Raw genomic sequence first — 25,688 nt, 5'->3', positions numbered from 1 at the left:
TAAGACTGGACGGGGCACTGAGGACGCCATTAATTGCATCACTCATTTGGTGAATAGGCATTTAGAAGATACCCAAGCATATGCACGTCTACTTTTTATAGATTTTAGTTCGGCTTTTAACACACTTCAACCCCAGCTACTAATTAGGAAGCTGACAGAGTTAAAAGTGACCCCTTTTTGCATTAAGTGGTTTTATTCATTTTTAACAAATCGAACGCAAGTCAGGGTCAATAATTCCTATTCCAAGGTGAAAACTACTCATATGGGGGTCCCGCAAGGCTGTGTTAGCTCACCCGTTTTATTTACATTATACACTAATGAGTGTGTTGCTAGTCAGGATAATACCTTCTTCATCAAATTTTCTGATGATACTGCAATATTGAGTTTACTGGACAGGAACACCGCACGTTCACAGTACTTTTCTGAAGTTGCCAGGTTTGTGGGGTGGTGTGACAACAACTCCTTGATTTTAAAGGAAATTTAGACTGTTGAAATGATCTTCAACCCCAAATCTGTGGGGGATCATAGTCCTGTAATAATACATGGAAAGACTATTGAACAGGTTTCTTCATATAAATACTTGGGTGTTTATATTGATAATCTGTTATGATGGTCTGCTCACATAAACGGTCTGTGTTCTAGATTGCAGCAGAGACTCTATTTTTTGCAAAGGTTGAAAGTGTTTGGGATAAACCAGAAGGTTCTATTTCTGTTTTACCAATCTGTTTTTGAGAGCTTGATAAGATATGGTATTACAACATGGTACGGAAACTTGACTGTCAGATTAAAATCAAAACTTCGATGACTAGTACATATTGCCCTAAAAATTATTGGGTGGGAAGAGGAAAGACTCATACAGGAATTGTACGAGGCATCTATTTTAAAACAAGCTAAAAAATTGTGGCTGATGACACACACATTTTACATGAGAACTTTAACATGTTACCCTCAGGGAGACGATTTAGAATCTTGATGTGTAAATTATATCGTTATAAGAATTCTTTTGTGCCAACTGCAGTTAAATTAACTTGAACTTGAAATTATTAAACAGGGAATTCCAAAACTGAGGTTTTAGACTGGTATATAGAGATTTTAAACTTTGACTGTTATTTATTTTTTTTATTTAATTTTTTAAACTGTATGTTAGGGTGTGTATTGTTTTATGTGAGTCCAGTGTTGTGCACTGGCCATGTCATGGTGTCCAAGACAAATTTCCCTGGAAGGGACAGTAAAGTATATTCTATTCTATTCTATTCTGTTCTATTCTATTCTCAAGCCAGTCCATGCACACCAGAACTTATTTTATTAAGTAATTGCTTTTGAAAATTTATTTTGAATATATAATCCAGTTATAAATTGTGATTTATTATATTTTGATATGTTACACAGCTTTTTTTCTTGTTATATTATGCATCGTTTATGCTGAGTTTGAGGTAAATTTTGGATGGACTTCAAGCAAATTAAAAGAAAATGTAATTTCATTAATAGGTTTTCAATATTTAGTTTATTTTCAGGAACATATTAGGACTGGATAACCAGGGATAAGTGAAGATGTATTTTTCACCTCTAACAGTGCTTCCTGGCCATACTGAGATGCAAGGGTGGGAAGTGCAAGGGATTAGGTCAGTGGAAATGCTTCACTGCCATTCACACACTGGTGCCAGTGGGAGGGGTCACAAGGCCACTTTGGTGGAGAAACAGGTCTCCTGCACCTGGTCATCTGATAAGAAAGAGGCCATCTCATCATCTCCAGAGCCCTGGCCATAGTGACCATGGTGCCCATCATTCCCTGTTTCCTTGAGACGATGAAGACCTCTGCTTTGGCCTCGACAGATTGTTCCCGGGGGCCGAAGTGAACAAGTGCTGACAGGCGGCTTTCCGAGGGAGATACATCATTGGACTATTTACCCAGAGCAACGCACTTCACCAGTTTAGACCCACATTATAAATTCATCCCTTTATACAGCCTGCAAACAAGTAGAGCTGAAGGACAAAAGCTTTCCCTCCGGGGTTCGAACCTGAAGCTTATTCAAAACATGGCCCCGAGGTCTACTTACCAACTCCCCCAAATGACCACTTACGGACTGCCCTAATGTCCTTGCATCGACTAGTCCCAATGTCGACTTATTAATTGACCAAAATGTCCAATTATTCACCAGCCAACCGGTTTATGTAAATTCACTGACATTTTTAGAATAAACCACTCACTGAGCACTACAATACAGCATTAAATTCTGTTGATTTTGCTAATTTTATTACCAAAACCTTGCTAATCTCCAGCACAATTTTTAGTTGTTAAAACCATGCCGTATTTTGTAAGGATTTTCCAGACTGCTCTACTAATACAGAATAAATGTTTAACGTAGCTTGGGGCATGAGGGTAATTGCAATAGCTGGTGTCTGCGATGCATTGTCTTTATAGGTTTTCATGCTTCGCTAGACAGATGGGAGCATGATTCAGCCCCGCTGTAAAACCAGCTGGAACAGCCTAGCAATAAAGCACAGGGGAAAAAAATCTTTTTCCACAACTTTAAACAAAAACTCAAAGTGTGCACCGCATTAGAAATGTATGAGAACCTGAGATGCTGCTTGTGCATTTTGCTGCTGATCCAGGTTTTTATTGGTTGGGCATGGATGGTTGGCTGACGGCAGCATAAGCAATGCCATTCCACATCTGATGGAAAACAAAAAGAGCATTACATTCCCAATTATGTTGAGAATGTACATGGCAATCAAACTGAAAAGCAAATGATTGAAATGTGGAAGAAAACAACTCTTGTAGCCAATTTGGTAAATACTTTGTGCAGACAAAGATAGGAAGTCGTACAGTGCCTCAAGCAACCGTCAAACAAATATAGGTATATATACACTAGAAAAAAGCATCATCATCCTCCAAGCTCCTTCACCAATCAAATGAAGACAGAAAATGAAGTCAAGTAAAGCATAATAAACACACATGCATGGTGTTCCTCTAATTAAGATAGTCAAACAAGCACAGAAACATCAAGATAAAGTGCAGAGGTTGTTTAACATTTCAACTCATTAAGAGACCAGAAGCCGTTCCGCCCCAACACTGACCTCAGCAAAGATAAGGACACTACAAGAACAGCTAAGCAGGAAAGACTTTATTTAGTGGTATTTTTAATCTGCACCCTGCCGTATGCTCCAGACCACTGCAACCTTGCATAAAACAAGTATGGACAATCTACGGAGGGATGCTTTATAATCTAGATTTTTTCCCCCATAAAGGCAAATTTAGGCAATAAAACACAAACAGGGGCAGCTGAGAGTGTAGTGGTTAGAGCTGCTGCCTTTGGATCCAAAGGTCATAGGTTTGAATCTCACCTACTGTTGCAGTACCCTTAAGCAAGATACTTACTCTAAATTGCCCCAGTAAAATTACCCAGATGTATAAATGGGGAAAAAAATTGTTGGGAGCCTAAAGTAACTTTGGAGAAAAGTGCCAGATAGATTTGTAAATGTAAATTTATCAGACCTATATAAAGTGTTATTCATAATTATAAATATGAAGTCCATGCACTGGATGAAAAGGTGACATCATTCCCTTAAGGCCAGACATACATTATAACGAATTCATTTTCAGAGCATTTATTCAAGCCCTTCTTTCCAATAAGTGTGTCAGAAATTGTACTCCTCTCTATGACATTAACAGAGCACGGTCAGGATGCACAAACCAAATTGTTCATTAAGAGTCGATTCAGCACAGGTCATTACCGAGGCACAATATCCTGTTCAGAGGCACCTTGTTACAACTCTTCTTGCTAAATCCATTACATTATGACATCAGACTCACAACAGCTGTGTGTGTCACTTGGGTAATTGTGAGTGAGACTCAAACGGGATTAAGTGAGGAAATGACGAATTTAGGAACGCATCCATCAGGTTTCAAGAAGAAGGGTATCGGGGTAACTCTGGGGAATGAGAGGACAAGACAGATTTCCAACGGCTGTGCCCCAAACACTCAGACACACAAGCTACGTAGGCTTAGCCCTTCAAGAGGGGTACAGTCAGGTGTCCTTCGCAAGTGTGTGACCCAGCTGTAGACGTATCCGGTGTCACCAGGGCATTTAACCCTGAGGGGGAGTGAGCAGGAGGTCACTGTGACATCCAGCCTCACAAAAAACTCAAGTGGGGTTCCAATCTTCATAGCTGCAGGTGGTCACAGCCTTGAAGCAGAGCCTCACGGGGCAGGGAAAGTTCGGCAAGACTCAGTTCCTATCTGTTGTCACTCACGTTTAGATAAAATGTTTGAATTTTACCAAGGTCAAGGAGTTGCACGCTTTGCTGCCTCAGAGCTGCTATCTTTTACACCCAAGGGCTAACAAGAGACTTGGCATCTCTACTTTCTTTTATTCCTGCCTGAGTAGATGAGCAGGGCTTCAAGCCCAGACTTGAAATGTTCTCAGTTCCTCCTTCATAGCAACATTTTCCAGTGAGTTCTGCTTTCACTGTGCGCATTTCAATAAGCACACTCTGGGTCAAACAGTGCAGCTTCTTAATTCTGCGCACCAAGCCAGACGAAGACAGGAAAATAATGGAACAAAGAACTACTAGAAAATAATTTATGTTCACTTAATGTAACTTCTTGTGGGCCTTGAACCTCAGGGACCCTGAACAATTATCGCAGCTCTTCTGCTCTAACAGTTGGAAGGTCAGGTTGGAGAAAACATGCCAAAAGTCAGTTTACAGTGAACAGACGTCAGTCTCAGAGTGCTTCTTATGAGTACACTGCTCCTTACTTTGGCTCTAACAAAACACCCAAGAGACAGAATGGTAATTACAGCTGCGATTTGCTAATATTTTACATAAACAAATATTGGAGTGTATGTCTGTGGTATAGAAAACAAACATCCAGGAAAGACAGCTCAAGTAGAAGACAGAAAAAAAAAAAAAAACATTGAGATGGCAACATTAAAATATATTATTGACCATTACGGGACCTTGTACATTAAACTACTCATAATGAATTGCCCATTTATTCACCAGGGTATTCTTAGTGTAACACTCAAGGGTAGGTACCATGATCAAGGGTGAAATAGCAAAAGGGGGAAATCAAATCCTTTCTTCTCCTGCTAACATTCGACAGTTGCCAATTTGTATATTTTTTAACTGATGTCACTGCCTCCGCGTTTTAATAAGTAAAGCAGCTAAGGCGGGACTTACCATGAGGGTGAGGAGCTTGCCATAGGTCAGGTGGGCGGGGATGTGGTCAGGCTTGGCCCTCAGGGATTCTCGATACCAGTGCTCTGCCTCAGGCAGCTTGTTCAACCTTACGTAGGCTTCCCCTGGAGGGGGGGAGGCAGTGGGTCAGGTCAGGTCAGGTCAGGGGTTACAAAACAGCATACCTCAGTTTAACTGTTATTTACCTGGCAATGGAGGCCTGATGGACACTCTATTGCTACGGAGTGTAAAAAATGTAAAAGGTAAAAGCAGAATGCAAAATAAACTGATGGCAAACTGGTCATCTCATGGGTACAATGGTCATTTGAAACACTGAGTCTTGAAAATAAAAAGTTGTTTTCATAACAGTGACAACAATATATTTCACTACATCTGTAATAAAATAACATGGAATTCTAGTACTTGTTATCCAAATTATTTAAATTCGTACCATGAACTGTGCAAGAGAATCAATAACGTTTACACCATCAGTGTCACCTTTGGACTCAAACATTTATGACACTGTAAGGGTGTTAGTGTTATGAAAGCTGTTTGCATGAGTTGAACAATTGAGAAATGTTTATACAGGTTATTTTTCAAAATTTGTATTATGTGAGTTAGTTTTTCCATAATCGAGACTGTGATTGGTGGACACTGTCCATGTAACAGCAAGCAGGAAGCTGGAAGAACATATACAGTAGTATCCTGGGTTTTCCTACCATCTGCAGGCTTTGCACCGTGAAACATAGTAGGTCGTGATTAAATGGGGAAAATGCTGCTGTGCTGAATATTAAGGACGTTGTATGAAGAAACAGTATATATTTCCATAAGCACTTTTTCTTTGTTCTGCGAGGGAAGGGGCATTGTGTAGTACTGCAAAGATTGAAGTTCACATGCAGTAAAGAGAAGACTACCTCCAAGAGAAGCCTTATTGCTGTACAGACAGTGTGTCACAATAACAGCAGCATAATTATTTTGAGAACATTACCGCATGTTATTCTACGTACAGTATGTGCGCAGATGTGGGGATAGACAAGGCAGCTGCGACCACAGTTTAATCAGAGCAAGTTAATCCCCCTCAGGGGTTCGGGTGTTAGGATTGCTGACCCCAGTGCAGCTGATGGAGGAAAGATGATGAAAAACCACGGTGTCGATGCCTCGACTAATACTTGAAATACTGAACATGTCACATAACATCACACATGGCTTCAAGCTCTCTTCCACCTGAACAAATGAGCTTTCATTTTCAGCAGTGAGAAGCATCTTTTTGAGATGTTAACAGCTTCGTAATTTATAAAACACTCTTGGGGAAATTGCTAACACTACAATTACCTGCATAATGTTTTCTCTCTGCTCATTAAGTGTGGAACATTAGCAACATGTGACTGTACTGTTAAAGTTCAGCTGCGCTTACCCATCATATTGTACAGACTTTGAGGTGCAAATTGTTTTGGCATTTTCTGTATTGCTTCTTTATACATCAGCAGGGCTTCCTAAAGGGAAGCAAATAAAAAGATTCCAGCATTAGCAAGAGGAGAAGGGAAAACCAACGGTAACAAGCTGTTGTCCTGAGGCTTCATTGTTTCCATTCAGCGAAAAGGAGTGAAGGCAAAGCAGGTGATGGTTTACACCACAAAAGGAGAAAAGAAGCTGGCATCTCTGAAACAGCCAATCGAAAGGCCATGGAGGCCTCGTCTTGAATTGCCAGTGATTTGCTGCTCTCGCCACTTGTTAAGGCTGGTAAATGAGACATGGTGATCACTCCGTCACCACGGTAACATTGAGTGGGAGACTTGTCCAGAGAAGTTGAGGACTGAGGAGCTGATTATATGCATGTATGTAACGTATCTATTGTATGTATTGTATGCATATACAGAATGGCCACAAAATCCCTTATGCATGAGTTTGTGTCCTTTGTTGACCATTTCTTTGTTTTATTTTTGTTTTATGTTTCATTTGCTTTATGAAAGAAGATTTACAGAAGAACACAGGAAGAGAGTAAAATTTGTACAAATATTCTAAAAATACAGACAATCCATAACAAAGTTTAATTAATATTAGGGATTTTGCAGCCACTGTGTACATATGCATCTAGGCACATACATTTACATTACGTTTACATTTATTCATTTAGCAGACGCTTTTCTCCAAATCGACGTACGTCTCAGCGAAAATACAATCTGTGCATTACATTAAGAGAAAGAGACGTAGCTGAAGATGTGTGAACCTTAAGTAAACCTTGTTTGCTACTATCCACTTGATGTACCGATGTTCATCGCTCGAGTAGGTACACAGCCATACACACACAGCCATAATTATTATGTAGTTGCTCAGCAGAAGCTTTTATCCGAACAAACCTAAAAAGCATACAGGTGATCCATACACATAAAAAAAAAATAACCTTAAGGACTTCGCTCAAGGGTACAGCTCCTTCTCAAACTCAAAAGGCAGCCTTTAAACCATTAATTCCGTTCCTTAAGAGGTATACCCCCTACCTACCTCCTGGCGGCCCTGTTCGTGGAGCAGCTTGCCCAGGTTGTACAGGCAGCTGGTCACTGAGCTGCGGTGGGCGTGGGGGTCCTTCAGGTTCTCATCCGGGATGTCGGCGCAAGTGAGGAATGCCCGCTTGGCCTCATCCAGGTGACCCTGGTTCATGAGAATGATCCCCGTGTTCAAGTATGCAGCTGTGGGGGGGGGAAGCAGGAAACACTGAAGCACATCTATTTCCAGGTCTGTTTCAGGAATCTAAAACTCTCAAATTAAACAAAGTTTTATGTTCAGTCTTTATCTGTCTGTATCCTTCTACACATTCCTACTTTGCTTGCTTCATCTTCAAGCCCAGTACACTCAACAATGCAAACTGATTAACCACATGACCCGAGGAAAGTAAAAATAATTCGAAAGGCAGAAATGAGCATGACTGGACTTTGAAACAAGACAAGGAGTAATTCTAGGCTCAATTCATTATGGGTCAAATTATGCATAACTGTTAACCACTAGGATAGCAGGGGGCTTTTAAATGAAACCCAAAGCTTCAGCAGGCTTTCTGCTCGGTGATGTGTCAGAGCTGCCTTCCGGACCTGCGGCTATCCAGCACCCCTTAGCCTGTGGACAGAAGGCCTGTCCATACGTACAGGCCAGAGTTGGCCGGCTCCCAATCGCCAGCTTGTAGTAATGTAGAGCCTCAGACAGCCTGTTGTTCTCCTGGAGCAGCAAACCCCTAGAAGAAAAAAAAAAAAAAAAAGGACAGGATTTCTGGGAGGGAGTTCACACACACAGTGGCGAGTCAAGGTGGTAGGCCCAAACTGCCCACACATGAATGAGGGGAAAAAAAACAATATGCTGTATTCATCTCAAAGCCATAGAAGAATACCGTGAACACAAATGACTTAGGACCATTTTTAATACTGAATAACATGGCCTTTTCTCATAGAATAACTGGACACAATTACTGGGGACACAGGTAGTGTAAGAGGTAAGAACATGGACTTGTAACCCCCCTGAATGAGGTATTTAGCCAGATATATGAAGGTGTCAAATACTGTAAGTCTCTGTGTACAAGTGTCAGCCAAGGAAAAACATTGTTAAAAATTTCACCTCAGAGGACAGTAAAGTAATTGGAATATACAGAGTTATGTATACTGGATTTCTGATGGACAACTGCCAGCACTGAGTTATGAGAATACATCAGTGTTGGATCAGATACGTAAAATTAGAGACAACGATCTGCTGCGAACACCGATATCTGGAACTTCTCCAGGTGTTACAGGAAAGAATGAATCATCTTCATACGCTCATCCTATTGCTTCCAACACACAATGAGATTACTTTGACCTGCATGAAAAAAGGACAAAAATTCAGCATGTAGCACATTATAGAAAAGGGGGAAAAAACTAATGAAAATTAAGTAGGCGGCAGTTTTATGGTTCAGCACCCTTGCCATCTGAGGTTAATGTGATATCAGAAGTTCTGCACTTTTCATGCTGTTTCCAAAGCATGATTAATACATGTGTCACCACGGAAACAGGGCTCTCGGGAACACCATTATCTGTCCCCCTCCCCCGAAAGCAGAAGCGATCGATAGCAGGCCATCCTACTCACAGGTTGTACAGCATATCAGCCATGTTCCGCCGGTAGTACAAGGCGTTTCGGTAGGCGCGCTCAGCCTCCGCCATCTTTCCCTGGTTCTTCAGGACGTTCCCAAGGTTGCCCCATGCTGGCAGAGAGGAAGGAAGTGAGGTCAGGCAGTTTTCACAACATTTCATTCTCACCAACATCAACATGGGCTTTGTAGGCCATACACAGACCCAACAATCCCTCTGTGAAGGAAGAAAAATCATCAAGATTTGTTTAAAGAGAAACAATTACAAAGCGGCAATAAAGCTTTGGGTCCTCAACTTACGAACGCAACTGGGACCGGAAGTCTGTTTGTAGCTTTAAGTGCTTTTAACTCCACAGTCACCTTTACCATTGAGTCACAACCAATAATTGCTGAATAACACAGGGGTCATTTGACTTATCAACATGTCAGGTTCTGTAATAATCTCAGACAAAGAGATAATAAATAAAAAGTACTCAGTACTATGCACATTCCCCATTCATCTATTATCAATAACTACTTGTCCAGCTGAGAGTCACTGCGAGTTGTCATAGCCCAGAAACAGGGTAAGCAAAAAGGCACACCCTGGACAGTTCATCACAGTGTAACCCTTATTACCTATAAACTATAAAAAAAAATAAATGTATAAAACTCATTTTAAAATGACTCATAAAAAAAAAAAAAAATTTCCAAAACTACCCATTCAATAACTTCACGTAAGAGCAGCTAATGTTTATCAGTTTGGACCCATTTCTTAGCTATTTAAATTAAATTCAAATGAAACAGATGTCCTTTGATTTATTTATGGGTCAAGTTATGTAAAAACCTTGGATACATTAATTTAAAAAACACTTTTCCATAAATAAGATGTTTATTATCTTTGTGCTACTTCAGCTTCTTCTAATTAGTGTGCATGTGTGTGTGAGGCAACTGTACTGATAACATGTTGAGAATTATTGAGTTATTCCACAGCCAACCATGGGTCCATAACCCACAAGATTTGTTGCTGTGCCTGCGATCAGAATATTGTCTAGGTGACGAAATCAAAAGGCGGTTAAGATGCGTAGATGGGATCCTCAACCGTTTCACACGGATCACCTGCTCTTGCGAACCCTGCGTCACAACCCTCGCACCATGGTGCCGGAGTCTTGCACAGTACTGTCTCTGAGATGGGGACCTGCTTCTCCTTCCGAGATGTTTCTTCTTGCTCTCTCAGCGGCAATAACAGGGTTGGGGGGGGGGGTTGAGAAGTGAGTCATTCAGGTTGGACTGTTTTTGAAATATATTGACTGACTCTCGTCCAAGGGGGTTTATGCATGAACACATAAGTATTTATTAGTTTGGGGCTGGGGAGAGCCATCCCTCGACATGCAAAAGCTCAAAGCTGGAGCAGCTGATTCTGCCGGTTGAGGAAATGACCCGTAGCTCTGTGACAACTGAACAAGGATCCCTGTAGCTCGTGGGAGGACTTCTTGGGGATTCTACATATACATCGAGCCTTTACTTAGCAGAGAAACACACCTGGAGAAGGAATCCAGGACTTGATTCAACTTACATCCACAGTGTTTACAGCTCATGTCAAGTGTTCCCAAGTGCTGACGGTCAATAGCAAAAAAAACACAGTGCATTAATGGAATAAACTGGTCAACAATTGGTGTTGAAAGGGAATTTTTGGAAAGAAGGTATTTTTACTCAGTCACTGTTAATTTTAATGTAGCTCAAAGTTAATAAAAATGTTAAAATGAAAAGTTTTAAAAGTATTTTCCTTATCACTATTTAATACCTTCACAGAATTTTCCACATAAACACACTGAGGGATATCTATATTATTAAGGTTTTACTGATTGTGTAGATAAGATGAATGTGGCCAGAAGCTCTCAACCCACAAGCTTATGTGACAAATCGTTGAGAAATCAGGACTGAATAGCAGGTTGGGGAGACAACTTTTTCCTTTTTTTAAGTTCAGTAATCGGAATTAAGTTTTCATATTAATGTATGCTCATGGGGGGTGCGGTGGCGCAGTGGGTTGAACCACAGTCCTGCTCTCCGGTGGGTCTGGGGTTCGAGTCCTGCTTGGGGTGCCTTGCGACGGACTTGGGTCCCGTCCTGGGTGTGTCCCCTCCCCCTCCGGTCTTACACCCTGTGTTACCGGGTTGGCTCCGGTTCCCCGTGACCCCGTATGGGACAAGCGGTTCTGAAAATGTGTGTGTGTGTGTGTGTGTGTGTGTGTGTGTGTGTGTGTATGCTCATGCCACACAAGCTTGGGTCCGACCCAATGAAAAACATACACCTGTTTTTTCATATATTGGTCTAACATCTTCAGTGCAGAGGCATTATCAACCATTATGTGGTCATTCTCCTTCCATAAATGTGCTTGGTTTGATACTGACAAAAACACAGCAGACGGCAGAACCACTCATCCACGTGGTCAACGCTCCATAGGTGATCACCGACAGCACAACTCCTGTTGATGGTTATTGGTTTAGAGCTCCCATTCAACACCACCAGACAGAAGTAAACATGGAATGAACACTCAAAAGGAACTTTTAAGAAAATTACAGAACACCATAAATTCATTCGCCTACAGTATGTACAGAACCTCAATTATGGTTCGTGTAAAGCAACATGGGAGAACAAAGACAGACACACTGACAGTCTGAACTAATCACAACCATCGATTCTAATATCACAACTGAAACAGCACATTCATTAGTATTATTATTATTATTTCTTCATTTAGCTGTTGCTTTTTTCTAAAGCAACTCTAGTGTTAAGCTACTTTGAGTTACAACTCGGGAATTTAACTAACTTATGCAAAAGTAACTGACTTATGCAACTGCTTTCAATGAACTTATTACTGCTGTGGCAGACAAAGCTCTTAGAATATGATCATGTGAATACTGGACTTGTAAAGAAATATACAGTATAAATGCATTGAGAACAATGCTGTGTACCGTTTAAAGTACTTTACGTCAAAACGGTGTAAATTTATTCTCGACATGTTGACAGTGGTGAATTGGGTTTAGGGAAAGAAATGCGCTTCGCAAACATTTCCTGCAACAAACACAACAACTGAAAATGAAGGTGGTGTTCCCTCTCCTGTGACAGTTTGCCAAGATTCCTTATATGATCTTTCTTATTGTCATGAAAATTGTATTCCTACTAGCCCTGGGGCTAGAACACAAGAGATAAAGGAACTGCATCACTAAGAAACGTCAGTCCGATTTTACTGTTGCCTCCTAGATTGTAATAGCAGTGGACAAAGAGCACACCACGGGTTTTTTAGAATCAGTTAAAAGGGACTCTGCAGCTAACATTAACTCCATCCATCTAGAAGTATGAGGAGACCATACTTCTAACTTCAAACATAGCTAAACACACACACATATACACACACACACATGTTCTGAACCGCTCGTCCCATACGGGGTCGCGGGGAACCGGAACCTACCCGGCAACGCAGGGCGTAAGGCCAGAGGGGGAGGGGACACACCCAGGACGGGACGCCAGTCCGCCGCAAGGCACCCCAAGTGGGACTTGAACCCCAGACCCACCAGAGAGCAGGACCCGGTCCAACCCACTGCGCCACTGAGCCACCCATAGTTAAACATTAATATTCAGTTAAAAATATGCATACAAGATAGTGTAACATTTAAACTTGTCTTTTCACCTAGTACCATATCAAAGCAACGAACAGCAGAGTTCAAATGATTATAATGACTCATTTCAGCTACAGAACAAATCATTCCTTTCTGAAATGATTACAATGAGAGACTGAGGAAGAAAAGAATGTTTTTTTTTCCTTTTCTAATCAATGGTGAATAATAGGTTGTGAAATTCAAAGGAGTAAAAGGAAGTAGGAATGTACCTTTTGCAGGGTTCACCCTTATCCCTGATTTATAGAGCATCTCCTCGTTCTGCCAGTCCCGGTTCCTTAGGACGGTCTTGAACCCATACAAGATGACTAAACTGAAGGCGCAGTAGAGCACTAGAGTCCTGGATGGCCTCCTGCACAGCCGGAGGTGAAGGGCCCTCATTGCCGCCGGCACTAGCAGACAGAAGCCCATACTGGGGATGTAAAGCACACGCTCCGCTACCACAAAGCCCACGTAGAAGAACAGGTTGGTGGCGGGAAGGAAGGGAATGGACATGAGCCCCAGGGCAAATATCACAACATTCTCCGTAGCTGGAAGTTGAGTCCTTGGGATGTGTTGGTTCTTTGCACCATTCTCTGAAGTTCTTGGAGACTCAAGCTCCAAGTCTGTGTACCCAGGGTTGGTGTGACAGCTGTGCCCATTCATGCTGGACCTCCCATCCACTACATGTGCTTTCCCATTGGTCTCCTTGACCTTGGCAGGGCTGCGGAGTCCAATCCAGGCTAGAAGCAGTAACCCCGCATAGAACGCTAGCGTGTGCAGGTTCCTCCAATCGGCGATGCTCCTAAGCAGCGGCACAGCGTCCATTGACCAGTCAAAACTCAGCGTGTCCGGGCACAGCAGTAGCCATACATTGACCACAGGTAGGTACAAGAAGGTCAGTGTTCTGGTCAGGAGGCTTGACGAGTCAGCGGCTGGGTTGTCCGAGTTCGAGAAGTTGGGTGGCTTGTTGCCCATCCAGTAGAGGCGAGCAGCCAGCAGAACAGCACCTCCGATGGCCAGCAAGCTCACACTCAACAGTAGGTGGAGATTCTTTCTCTGCAAGGATAAAACAGGTTCATATTAAAGTTCCTCCTTTCCTCACTTGGCTTTAGGACAATGAGTCAAAGACTTCTCAGCTGGGTTTTAATCCAAGTCATGCCTTTACCACTACCCATCCACCAACTTGCAATAACTACTTGTCTTAAGCAGGGTCATCCTCAACCAGAGCCTATCTCAGAAGTACTGGCCAGAAAGCCGAGCTGGGAACACCCAGGCAAAAACGAGAAGGACATGCAGGCTCAACCACACAGGCTGAGTGAGTGAGGATTTGACCTACGTCCTCTTGCACCATCCAGGTACTGTGAGGTGGCAGCGCTACTCACTGTGCCACCAGAATTAAGGACAATTTCTGGTCCAGAACCTGTACTGCATCAGAAAAGGTTGGAAAAAAAAGTTGTGTTTAGTAAATGAAGAATGAAAACATGGGAGTGTTCGTTAGCGCCATTTGTAACTCAACCCATATTCATGTGCAACCGTGCCTGCCAAGTACGTTACGCAGTATTAACAAGTCGATTGAAAAAATAAACACACAGGCCGTCGGAGCTGCTCTGCAACACTGGGAAATGACAGAATGGCAGATTACAGCAGACTGTTTTTATCTATGGATATAACTGTGTTCAAATAACATCTTAGGACTGATATTAACCAAACTAAATAACAGAACAGGAGAACATAAATATAATTTATGTAGTGTTTAGGTAGCTGAGACATTCATGTGATTACAGTGGAAACAACTCGCCTGCTCTATTCCCCTCGCTTTCTACGGGATTGATCTCTTTTGGAAACCAAACACAATGAGCATCCTCTTTCCTTCACAGTGACAGCAAGAAATAGGAAACAGAAATAGAAAACACACCATGTTTATTCATGCGTGTGCGCGGCGTTCGGTTGAAACGGCCTTCATGGCACAATGACGTTACACTGAGGCTGCTGAGCAGCCAAGTGCAAAATTGCTCAATTAGTTAGATTTAGGTTTGATGAGCAGATAATAACAGATCATTAAAAAACGCAATTTCTTTCAGTCACGGTACAAAACTTTGGTATTTACGGATAAATCTACAGAAGCATGAAACATTTCTCCCTCACGTTTATTCATTTTAACCAGTATGCAAAAACATATTTCTTGTCATATCTGGAGCGGCCAGACATAGCGGTTGCAACAGAAGCTGAAAAAAGTCCTTAAAAACTAGAATGGAAAGAAGAATGGACTGGAAGAATCTATGGAAAGAATCTTAAAAGGCTCATTTCATCTATTGATCAAAATCATCTACAGTGGCAATGGCTTCCAAACCACTAAGAAATGCGAAATAATTATGTCTGCAAACAAGGACAGCAGGTCGATAAAAGTGAAACTTGCCATCTCCTTTCTTTTTAAGTCAATATAATGTTCTTCAGAAGCGCAGGGTGTTAGTGATAAACAGCCACCCCAAAAGGCTGCTGTCAGCGTAATCTCCTCCACCATCTCCTCAGACAAATGTGGCGCCCTTCGGTCATGCCTTACCATCTAAATGAAAAGCTTTGGCTGAGATCTGTGCTGGGACTCAAGGTTCTTCTTAAGTTCCATTAGAACTGACATTTGAACTATCCCCAACAAAGTGATTACTTCGAGCCTCTGCACTTATACTTCATAACTGCAGCCTGGAGTTCCAGTATTGATCTTTTTCCCCTCCATCTTTAATCATCCTGGGAGGATCCGGTGAAGACCAATGGCACGTTCTCGAGGGGAATCTCGATGGAGAGACAGCATCCATTTCAACCCATCAGATTAATGGAGTATCGATGTACCGAGCACATTCACGCAATCAAATTCACCAGCGAACAAATTGGCTTTCAAGTTAGATGGACAGAAAAAAGTGAAGGAGACAGGTCTACAAACAACCCAACCTGATGAATGTATTAAATAAATAAATAAATAAATAAATAAATAAATAAAGCACCTGGCTGCATATGGTTGTATGACAGGGCAGCATCAATGAACTAGTGGGGGATATCTGGTAGTGTAGTGGTGAGAGCTGCTGCCCTTGAATCCAAAGGTTGTTGGTTTGATTCTCACCTCCAGCTTTAGTAGCCTTGAGCCAGGTACTTACCTAGAATTGCTCCAGTAAAATTACCCAGCTGTACAGATGAGCAAATAGTTCAAGGTAGCTGAACACTATAAGTTGCTTTGGAGAAAAGTATCAGCTAAATGAATGAATATAAGTCTTCAGGACCATCTTGAAGTCAGAATTCAAACAAAACATATTGCAGTAATTCAACCTGAATGCTGTGCCTCTACCACATCTTTATTAGTCTCTGAATAGCTTCAGCTTCACCCACAGACAGCTAGAGATTATCGATTGCAACGTACTGTCTAAAATTTTTTCTTGACATCAGAAAAGCAACGGCAGCCACTGTTTGATGACAAGCCCAAGAACCAAGCCAGTAAAAGGCATAATAAAGATAACCTGAGACCAACTCCACCTCCCTGGGGATGGCTCACTTTAATACACCAAAAACTTCAGTGTGACATCGAAGCCCCAAGCCCATGAAAGTAAGAGTTCTTCCCCCAACTTCTACACCAACAGCACATCAAACGTACCCTAATGTTTACTTGAGCTTGTTATTCACATCTACATCCCATCATTGTCATGTGGGCTTCTACCTCAGTGGATAGACAGCAAGAGAAACAGATTCCTTTACAGAGTTGTTCTTACACCATTTTCATGACATTATGCTATTTGTACAAGATCTATGGCTGCCACGTGTTCTAGGCCAACAGGTAAGGTAACTGTAGAGGTAAACCGATCTCAACAAAACACCTTTGACACAATTTATTGTTTTAACGGAAGATATTTACTACCTTTGAACATCCACAACACCATCACCATTATCTCCTAAGCAAACAAACATGCAATGCCAATATGCTTGGAGGCCAAACGCCTGCCATTCAAAAGTATACGTTTAATTAGGAATCGGTGAGGGGTCTTCGGTGACCGCACACGTCTGAGCTCAAAGCTGAGGAATGCGAGCTTTGTGTCTTTGTCTATAATCCATTTTAGCTTAATAAACGGTTTAATGTGAACCTAGCAGGAGGCCAAAGCCTTTTTTCCCTGCCACCTAATTCACTTCAGACCTGAAACGGCTTTGCCTTTATGAAGCAGGCATGTGAGGAAAATACCGTTGAAGATGAGCTGCAAATGGACCAATTATGGATGCTTTCAGGATTCCAAAGTCCATTCTTCCGAGCAGCTGAGGTGGAAAACCAGCAGAGAGAAAATTAAATAAAACTGTTTTTTGAGCAAAAGCTTTTCAAATCGAGGGAAAGATCGCCTTGGTCTTTGAGCCCTCTGCCACCGCTCAACTTTGTGGTTTCGACAGTCGGCAGCAAATTGTAATAGGTTGTTGCCTGGTGCCAAGAAAAAGCCCACAAATGCGCTTATGGGACTTTTCTGTAAATTTTTGGAACTCCGGAAGCCAGTTAAATTGGATAAATTGAATCCAACGAATAAAAGACCTTTATTGATTGCAGAAGTTCTAAAATATAATAAATGAAAATTCACTAGTAATGCATCTAAAGAGGACACAAGATCCTACCACTTTAGGCAACAAAAAAGAAAAACAGCCCCTCTGCTTAACTCCGCAGTGAAATACAGGAGTAAGTCAGCAGCCAAACAGCAAAGATTTTTGGGAAAGTTGTACACAGCCCTTTGAAATATCAAATAACCAAAGAAATGAATTTTAAGGCACTCTGTGGAATGCTGTCAAACCTCGTCAGAAAGCTGAAGAAAACCTACTTGCAGCATTGCAAGGTGCAAGCCCAGGGACATTGTACCGTAGTATAGCCAAGAGTGGTAGCTTATTGGCTGTCAGTCATATGGCCCCTTGGGGGGTCCCCTCTGCAATGAGCTCAACAGAAGCACTTGTATAGAATCACTCATTCCGGGACCTTCATCATTATTACTATAGCTGTCCACTGCCATTCAATTTAAAATTTCAATCACTAACTTTTGAAACCTGCTGTTCTGCACTTACATTGAGGAAGTATCCTGGTAAATTGGGGTCAAACAGTCTAAATTCAAGTCAGATTATCAAATTACAGAAACCTTCCATTTGCTGCCTACTGCCCTGAAGGAATATCAATGTCATCAATCATTCACCATCTGCATTTCAGTTTTGGATGCAATGGATTAATTGACACATCGTTCATTTATAAGTGATACAATTTGCTGCCCCAAGGCGTGATTAATAAACGCAGTACGCAAACAAGACGTCACAGCAACGACTGACAAGAAAACTTTAAAGATGGATCACCACAAAATGAGAAACGCCTGCCGGCTCTTGGTACCTCAAAACTCCTGTACGGACTCACTTTGGACTGCAAAAAACATCTCAGTGGTCCCTGCATGCAACACAACATTCTTCAAGTTTTTAAGTGAATGAAACAAGACCGGAATATATTAAAAGCTTATGAGATTTCCAGATGTTCCAGCAGGAGATCCAGGCACTGGGCATGTGAACCCACTAGCGTTCGAGTAAATTACTGGAGTTTGTTGTTTCTGGGGATGGGCAGGACACATCACGACGAAGCGAGCCTCTATCCAATAGACACATCCAGCGGAGAGAGGAATAAATAAGCCCAGTGAACGGGTTTGAATTCACAGCACTTGACAGTTCGCATGGCTGAACAACTATAGGCTGCTTGATTAAAATGTTCCTTTAATGCTCTCTTTGTAATTAATGTCAGTGATTACACTTGCACTGAGCCACCTTATTGTTCTGAAGGGTGCAGCAACTGGAAAACCTGTGAGTGGACTGACATGATAAAATAATGGGTCTTGTGTGTGTGATAATATATTGTTCCAGTGAAGCAACGGGGCAAACTCAATTAACCCCCCCACACCAATATGAACATTTACTGTACAATTGCCTTATAGGAGTCACCCAAGTATTACATTATACAGTATAATTTTGTAAATGGGAGACTGTTAATTACAGTGGTCTCTATACTGCTGATATTGCAGCTTCCAGATTTCCACTGCAGTGGGGCTTTGGGGAGAATGTTCTCACAGACCAGCCGTGCTAAACAATGACGCCTCTCAAGTTTTACTAGCACCTCCCACAACGTGGCTTTGTTACACTGCTGTGATAATTGCTGCAAGGCATCTTGCAGGGTAAATGGTTAACAGCACTGGGACAATGATCTCTCCCCGTTAGGAAGAGTAAGACGACGTGGACGGAGGTTCCATGAATAAACCATTCCGAGACTAGGGAAAACAGCTGGAAGGCATCATGGGATATTTCACGCCTCTGTTAATGGGAAGGACAATGCATCTGTCTGATCACGATCTCGGTCAAGAAGCAGGTCAGCAACCTAGCAGCTCTGGGGTGATTAAACTGTCAAAAGTGGGATCAGAGAATCCAATGAAACAGGCCTAATCATGGACTGAAAATCAAAACACCATGAAGAGAGAGTCCAGAAAGGATAAAAACAAGGTCTCCACGAGGAGAGCTGGGTTTGAAGAAGGCGAAGAACTTGCAAACCTCTGGCCCTTGACAGAGACACCCAGATCTTATAATCATCCCATGACTTAGAAAGGAGGTCTAAATAGAGAGGAAAATCCAACAGCCTCAGCTGTCCCTGAGGTTCAGTATGGTAGCAGTGGCTTTCTTTATAAGTTAAACCCCAACTACAAGACATAGACATCTTGCTGACAGCCAAAAGGTAAGAAAAATAAGAACCTTCTTTGTTCAATGACATATAAATTCAAAGGTGTAGATTTGGTATAAGGATTTGCTTCTGTTAGCACAGCCACTGTTACACATCCTCTTCTAGTTCGCCACCATCCATCAGAGAAAACAAAATGCACTCAAAAAGGCTGAACTGTTTAAGGCACACCCAAAAAACAACCATGAAGGATTACCACCTACCATGACCTCCCAGCAAGGTCTACGGACACAAACAACCTCGCCCAGAAGCAGACAAGAATATACAAACAGTCGACACATTCCGATAACATCTTCATAGTGCCTTCAGGCTTGTTCCGATAGGAGCTTCATACTTCATCTCACACAGAGGCACAAAAGCCCATCAAAAGCATCTGTTGGGGAGGACATCTTTTAAAAGTGCCTTTTATCCACATGCAGCAAATGTAAAGACCGAGGGCCCCTTTAACAGGAACTGACAATAGGTGCTTTAATGAGGAAAATTCACAGGCGTAAGAAAGGAAAAGACTGAATAGGTGGCCTCTCAAGTACTGTACCATGTGCACAATCTAACAACCTGCCTCGGCTCCACAGAATTTACAAAAAAAACCTCACACAGAGACTCCCTATTCACATGCATTCACAGCTTTCAGTAGATTTTTTTAATAAAAATTATTTATTTATTTATTTTTTTTAATCTGTCCACCGGTCAAGGTCGAATCTGAATCCATTAAGTACGCCTATTGTAAAAAGCTAATTAAATTACTGCCAGTTCTAATTTGTATGATAAATTGCTGCCCAGTCCTCTAGAAAATGAAGGCCACGATTATAAAAGTCATAAATATATCTTTTCCTTTGGAAATACAATAAACACATTTAAAGTAAAAGAAATTAAAAGTAGAGAGTGACATTACAGACAGATTATAAAAGGCATAATATTGCTGGTATTTAATATCCTCAAAGAAGCATCTCTAGACACCTGAAACCTTTGACAAGACCGTGTCGTGCGATTCGGCTCATTTCAAAGAAACGCGCAGTCAATAAAGGGTACTTTTCACTGCAGATTCTTTCCAAACAGACTCAAAGTGATATGAAGTCTCTAAATACGCAGCAATAATGTGAAACTGTTTCAGCGTTTTGTAAATGCATCTGATACATCCATCATGTCCGGGATGAGTTAAATTGAGTTAAATATCTTGCTAAAATCAGACAGGAATTTTTCGGTGAAGAAAGAAAACCTGAAATCTCAACCGTATTGACGTGATGCCTTATAATATTCCGTCATATTTGATGCACACATATCCTGAAGCCTTTTACGGTGATGATGTTCTTCACTGTTCTGTACAGAGCATCATTCAATGCTGAGTGAATACGGAAAGGAAACAGCACCATGACCGCAACCTGATCTGGATGTAAATTCATCTGATGGGGACAATTTAGGGAGTGAACATGTCATTGTTATGATTTCTACTGTCACACAACACAGGTTTTGTGAGTGTTCAGAAAATGAAACTAATGTCAGCCTTGAAACGCGGCCGACGTTCCCTTAACGGTTCTTTTGAGCATGCACAAAAATTCCCCTTGTTCGTCCAATTTCACTCCCTTTCGCAAACCTCTGGAAAAAATTATTTGTCACAGTTTTGTCCATATGTTCTCTTTAATGACCAAGCAACAATACAAATTTTGTTGTGGAAAATCCAAGTGAAAGCCAACTCCTCAGGACTAGACATTTACTGCAAACTTAACGAACAAAACATCCCCAACTTAATTGGAAAAACAATAGCAAGCCTGCCAACGGAGGTGCATTAATTGTATCTGACTTGGGGACTGTTATTCGAAATGAGCCTGTAAACCCGACCCACAGTAAAAATTTGCCCATAAAATGCATTTTTCACGTAGGGAGAAATCCAACTACAGCGCAAACGGACAAGAAGTCGGCAATCTTCTGTTTGCATATTTCTTTTAAAGGCTGTGTGTGAGTTCTACATGTCCTCTGCTGGTCTCATTGTCAGCATGTTCACATACAGTAGTTATATCCATATGCTATATAAATATTTATAGCTCTGCAACAAGATGTGTTTGACTGCCATAGATAAAATCAAATTTCAAAACATATATACAGTATTTCACTAATGAACCTGTCAGTATCTATTCATATTTGCACTTATTTAAAACTATCTCCTCACAAAACAATGCTGAATGAATATAAATCAGTTACAAAATTAAATTCAATTTTCCCTCTCGACTGACTGTGATTAAAATATAAATATGAACAACAACAGAAACTCGTGGAAAGGCTTACAAACACTGTGGGAGTTCCTAGAGTGTTCCTAGAGAGTGAGGTATGAAAAAGCTGGAAATATATGCAAACTCGTTTATAAATACACAATCGCCGAGTGTGTAATTTAACACATTAATATAAGCCATAACAGGAGCCGTTCCCATCGTAGTGCTTGGCACATGTAGGGGAACTGCCAGGCAAGTTGCCGAGTCCAGAGCATCCTGGCAGCGCAAGACAGTCAGTCACGAGACGAGCGAATACAGTATAACAGAGCTGCAGGCCAAGCCCAGATGGGAGGGAATCAGAAGTCACGGGTCAGCTGTGACCGTGCTCGGTCCACGTGACGCACAGGAAGGGCGAAATGCTGAACTGGAACCAAATAATGTTGGAAAGTCACACAGGAATCCTCACTAGCGCCGGAGAACAAGCTGGCAGAGGTACGTGGGCAGCCAGTGTGTGGGGCAGAGCGGTTAAAGGCACACACACTCGTGACCTGCCGTAACGCTGCGGAGCCAGATATTTACCTGGCATTACATTCACATTCATTCACTTAGTTGAGCCATCTCTCCAAAGCAACTGACAACTCTAAACTCATTTTTACAGGGTTATTTTTACTGGAGCAATTTTTGGAGTAAATACCTTGCCCAAGGGTATTACAGCATGGGGTGGACTCTGAAGGCCACCTGCTGCCCTAGAATTATTCCACTAAAATATCTAGGTGTATACATGGGTGGAATGGAAACTCACTTTAGTCTCAGTAAACACTATAAAAATAATAATGAATGGAAACATTTAAAAATAAAAAAAATAATTACCAGCATTCACTCAATGGGATGTGCACTGAATCGCGGTGCTCGAATGAAAGCACAGGACAGATGATGCATTAACATACAACTTGCTTTTTTCACATTACATTTACATCATTTACACATTTATGTCTAATGCATACACACATATATACACCTAAAACACAGTGGTTCGAGCTGCTGCATTTGGACTCAGAAGCTGCGGGTTTGAATCCCACCTCCTGCCGCAGTACCCCTGTGCAAGGTACGTACCCTAAACTGCTCCGGCAAAAATTACCCAGCTCCATAAACAGGTAAATAATTGTAAGTATCTTAACGTTGTAAGCCACTTCAGAGAAACGAATTAATGTAAATGCTAAATTACACTGACAGGTGAAAACATTTAGAACACAACTTAGCTTACAATTATAAAATAGTGAGCTCTCAATCCTTCAATTATGTTTCTTCCGCACTACTTGCCATTCACTCACCATACAAAGAATTAGCTAAAAATAACTATGTGGCTATAGAAGAGTTCTCACTGTCATGTGATTAGAGAACGTGACGGACCACCGTGTTTCCAATTGGGAAACAAGCTTTACAACAGATGCTGTTGACAATGCATAATAAAAACAGAAATCAGCGGTTAGCGCTCATTGTGCTGAAGAAATGGAAAGGCACAGCCGTCAATGGCTGCTGCTGAAAAGGAACATTAGCATGTGAATATGGGATCCGGCAAATAAGGGAAACGAAAGTGGGGATTTGGGGAGCGCAGGCCAGATCCGTTGGGAGTTACAAAGAAAAAAAAAATAAATCACAAATTCAATGAGCAAAATGTCGCGAAAAACATCCGATTTCAGATCTACACGTCGCGATAACACTGAGAGGGAAATCGCCAGAACACGGAGGTGTGATTCAATTCGACAGTCTTGGGGGGGGCCTTGGCAGGTCTGTTTGAGTAGAGCTGAATGTGTGGGCCACCTTTTGACCTGCGTCCCCCAACACACACACACATACACACAGGCTCGGGGTAAAGGGGCTCTGGCTGGAGGCATGAAATGGAGAGCCAAGCTTATAAAGCTGTCAGGCTGAAACCGCAAACAGGCCCAATGCTGGTGAACCGACAGCCACCGGAGTGGCTCAGATAGTGAAAAGGAAACACTTTTAAAAAGGCAAATAAACATAAGAAGCTGGCAAGTTAAGCATAGTGATGTGTGGCGCTCTCACTTTCGGGGGATAGTGATAAAGGGACAGAGACGAGTGCAGTCGCAGTGTAACAATCAGGCTGTATGGAGAACCTTTCAGACCTGTGACCGTTGTCACATACAGTTCAAAGTCATACTAAGGCCTGTGCATCACACACACACACACACACACACACACACCCAAACCTACCTCTAAAGGGTAGGGGCAACTACACTTGACTGCTAATTTATACTGGTTATAATGCAACTTATGTGTGTATCAGTTATCAAATATATGCATTATAACATCAAATATTTTCACAAAGTTTCACACAAACCAGGTCTGAATGGCATCCGGTTTCAATTTACGAAACGGGGACCGAATTCGGATTCCACGTACCTCCTGGCAGCTGAGCGGTACGAACCAAGAGCCACCGTGCAGTCCTCTTCTCAATGATAGTTTGTGTTGCGTTGCGTTCAGTTTTCACTCCCTATCAGCCCTTGTTTGCTACTTTCACCTGTTATAATGTCAGTGATCATGCCCCCATTTGGACTGTCCAAACCAGGTCCACTGAGCGTCAATTCATTTACATTGTGTCATTGATTTATTTTATCCTTACCCTTCTGTTTTTTTCTTTCTTCATTAAAGACTGAATAACATATAGACACTGAGGACAGTGTGAGTGTGTGTGTGTGTCTTTCTTGTGAGTGCCAAGTGTACAGTATATAACAGGTATGAAAGAACTGAACAAGTGCAGATAGACAGCACTACAGTATAATAGTGTAATTAAAGGTAAACTCCCTTGTTATGTTGGGTAATAACTAATGCCAACCGCTTAGGTAACTCTGTCTATTTTAATGGAATTTTGTGATATTTTAGCATCAGTGCGAGTCAGTTTTGGCGCTCAGGAAATGCCCCGTGCATTTTTCTCTGGCGGTAGGATAACATGACACGCAAGACATCGCCTACAGACTGCTTCTCCTGCTGCTTCTTGCAATTTACACCACTGGCATGGTGACTTGTGCCGCGTTCTCTTTATACCCTGCAGGTACCAAGCTGAGCAGAGCAGAGACGGGCTGAAGAACGCGTAAAACACAAAATTAATCACACAGACAAAGGAACTGTGATGGATCTGAGCCCTACTGTAAAATATTTACTGTGAAAACAAAAGCAGTTAAACTGACCGGATCACTTCGGAGAGCAAGAATACACTTCATCATAGTGCCGTTCCCGAAATGTAGAAAAAATCAGAAATACTGCTGACGCATTAAAATGCCACTTGATCACAAAGGTTTTCCTTACTTTAAACAGGCGGTTGTAAAACCCACTGAAACGCAGCTGGTCTAAAAAGGGATATCTGGATATTTATTAAATGGGACAGCTTCACTTTAACACCTACATAACTTGTTTTTCTTTAATCACACTCCAATTAGCCCGACTTCCTCTTCTTCCGCCAGCAAGTATTTCCACGTAAAACCCAAGGCTTGCTTTCTTCTCACGTCAGCAGTCCACCTTTCATCGCTGCCCTGGTTGCCAGCTCAGACACGCTGTACGGAGCTGTTTTTATCATTCGTACCAGTGTGTTTCTCCCTTACGTTGCCCGTGGTACCACGTTGCGCTGGAAGCAGGCGAGCGTTCCTCTTCGAAAGCCTCTCCACATTCAGCACCATGACCGAAGGCTGGAAATTCTGCTGGATGAAAATTTCATTTTGCTGGGGAGCAAAAGCATAAATGTTTGATAACTGGATGGGCGCAATCGGCGTGGAGCCGTCACTACG

General features: G+C 41.9%; 1 protein-coding gene across 1 annotated transcript in view; it reads right to left on the bottom strand.

Annotated features, from left to right (window-relative positions):
- The window catches only part of LOC108931415 (protein O-mannosyl-transferase TMTC2-like), an 80,915-nt gene that overhangs the window by 14,581 nt on the left and 40,646 nt on the right, over positions 1-25,688 (bottom strand). The window contains exons 3-8 of the mRNA XM_018747168.2: positions 13,149-13,974; positions 9,283-9,397; positions 8,316-8,401; positions 7,681-7,865; positions 6,596-6,674; positions 5,185-5,306 (exon numbers count right to left, since the gene is read on the bottom strand). Coding sequence (XP_018602684.2) covers positions 5,185-5,306; positions 6,596-6,674; positions 7,681-7,865; positions 8,316-8,401; positions 9,283-9,397; positions 13,149-13,974 — 1,413 coding nt within the window. The remainder of the gene's footprint in view (positions 1-5,184; positions 5,307-6,595; positions 6,675-7,680; positions 7,866-8,315; positions 8,402-9,282; positions 9,398-13,148; positions 13,975-25,688) is intronic.

The sequence above is a fragment of the Scleropages formosus genome, chromosome 2 (assembly GCF_900964775.1).
Source record: "Scleropages formosus chromosome 2, fSclFor1.1, whole genome shotgun sequence".
NCBI classification, from domain to species: Eukaryota; Metazoa; Chordata; class Actinopteri; order Osteoglossiformes; family Osteoglossidae; genus Scleropages; species Scleropages formosus.
This window is presented reverse-complemented; position numbering and strand designations above follow the sequence as displayed.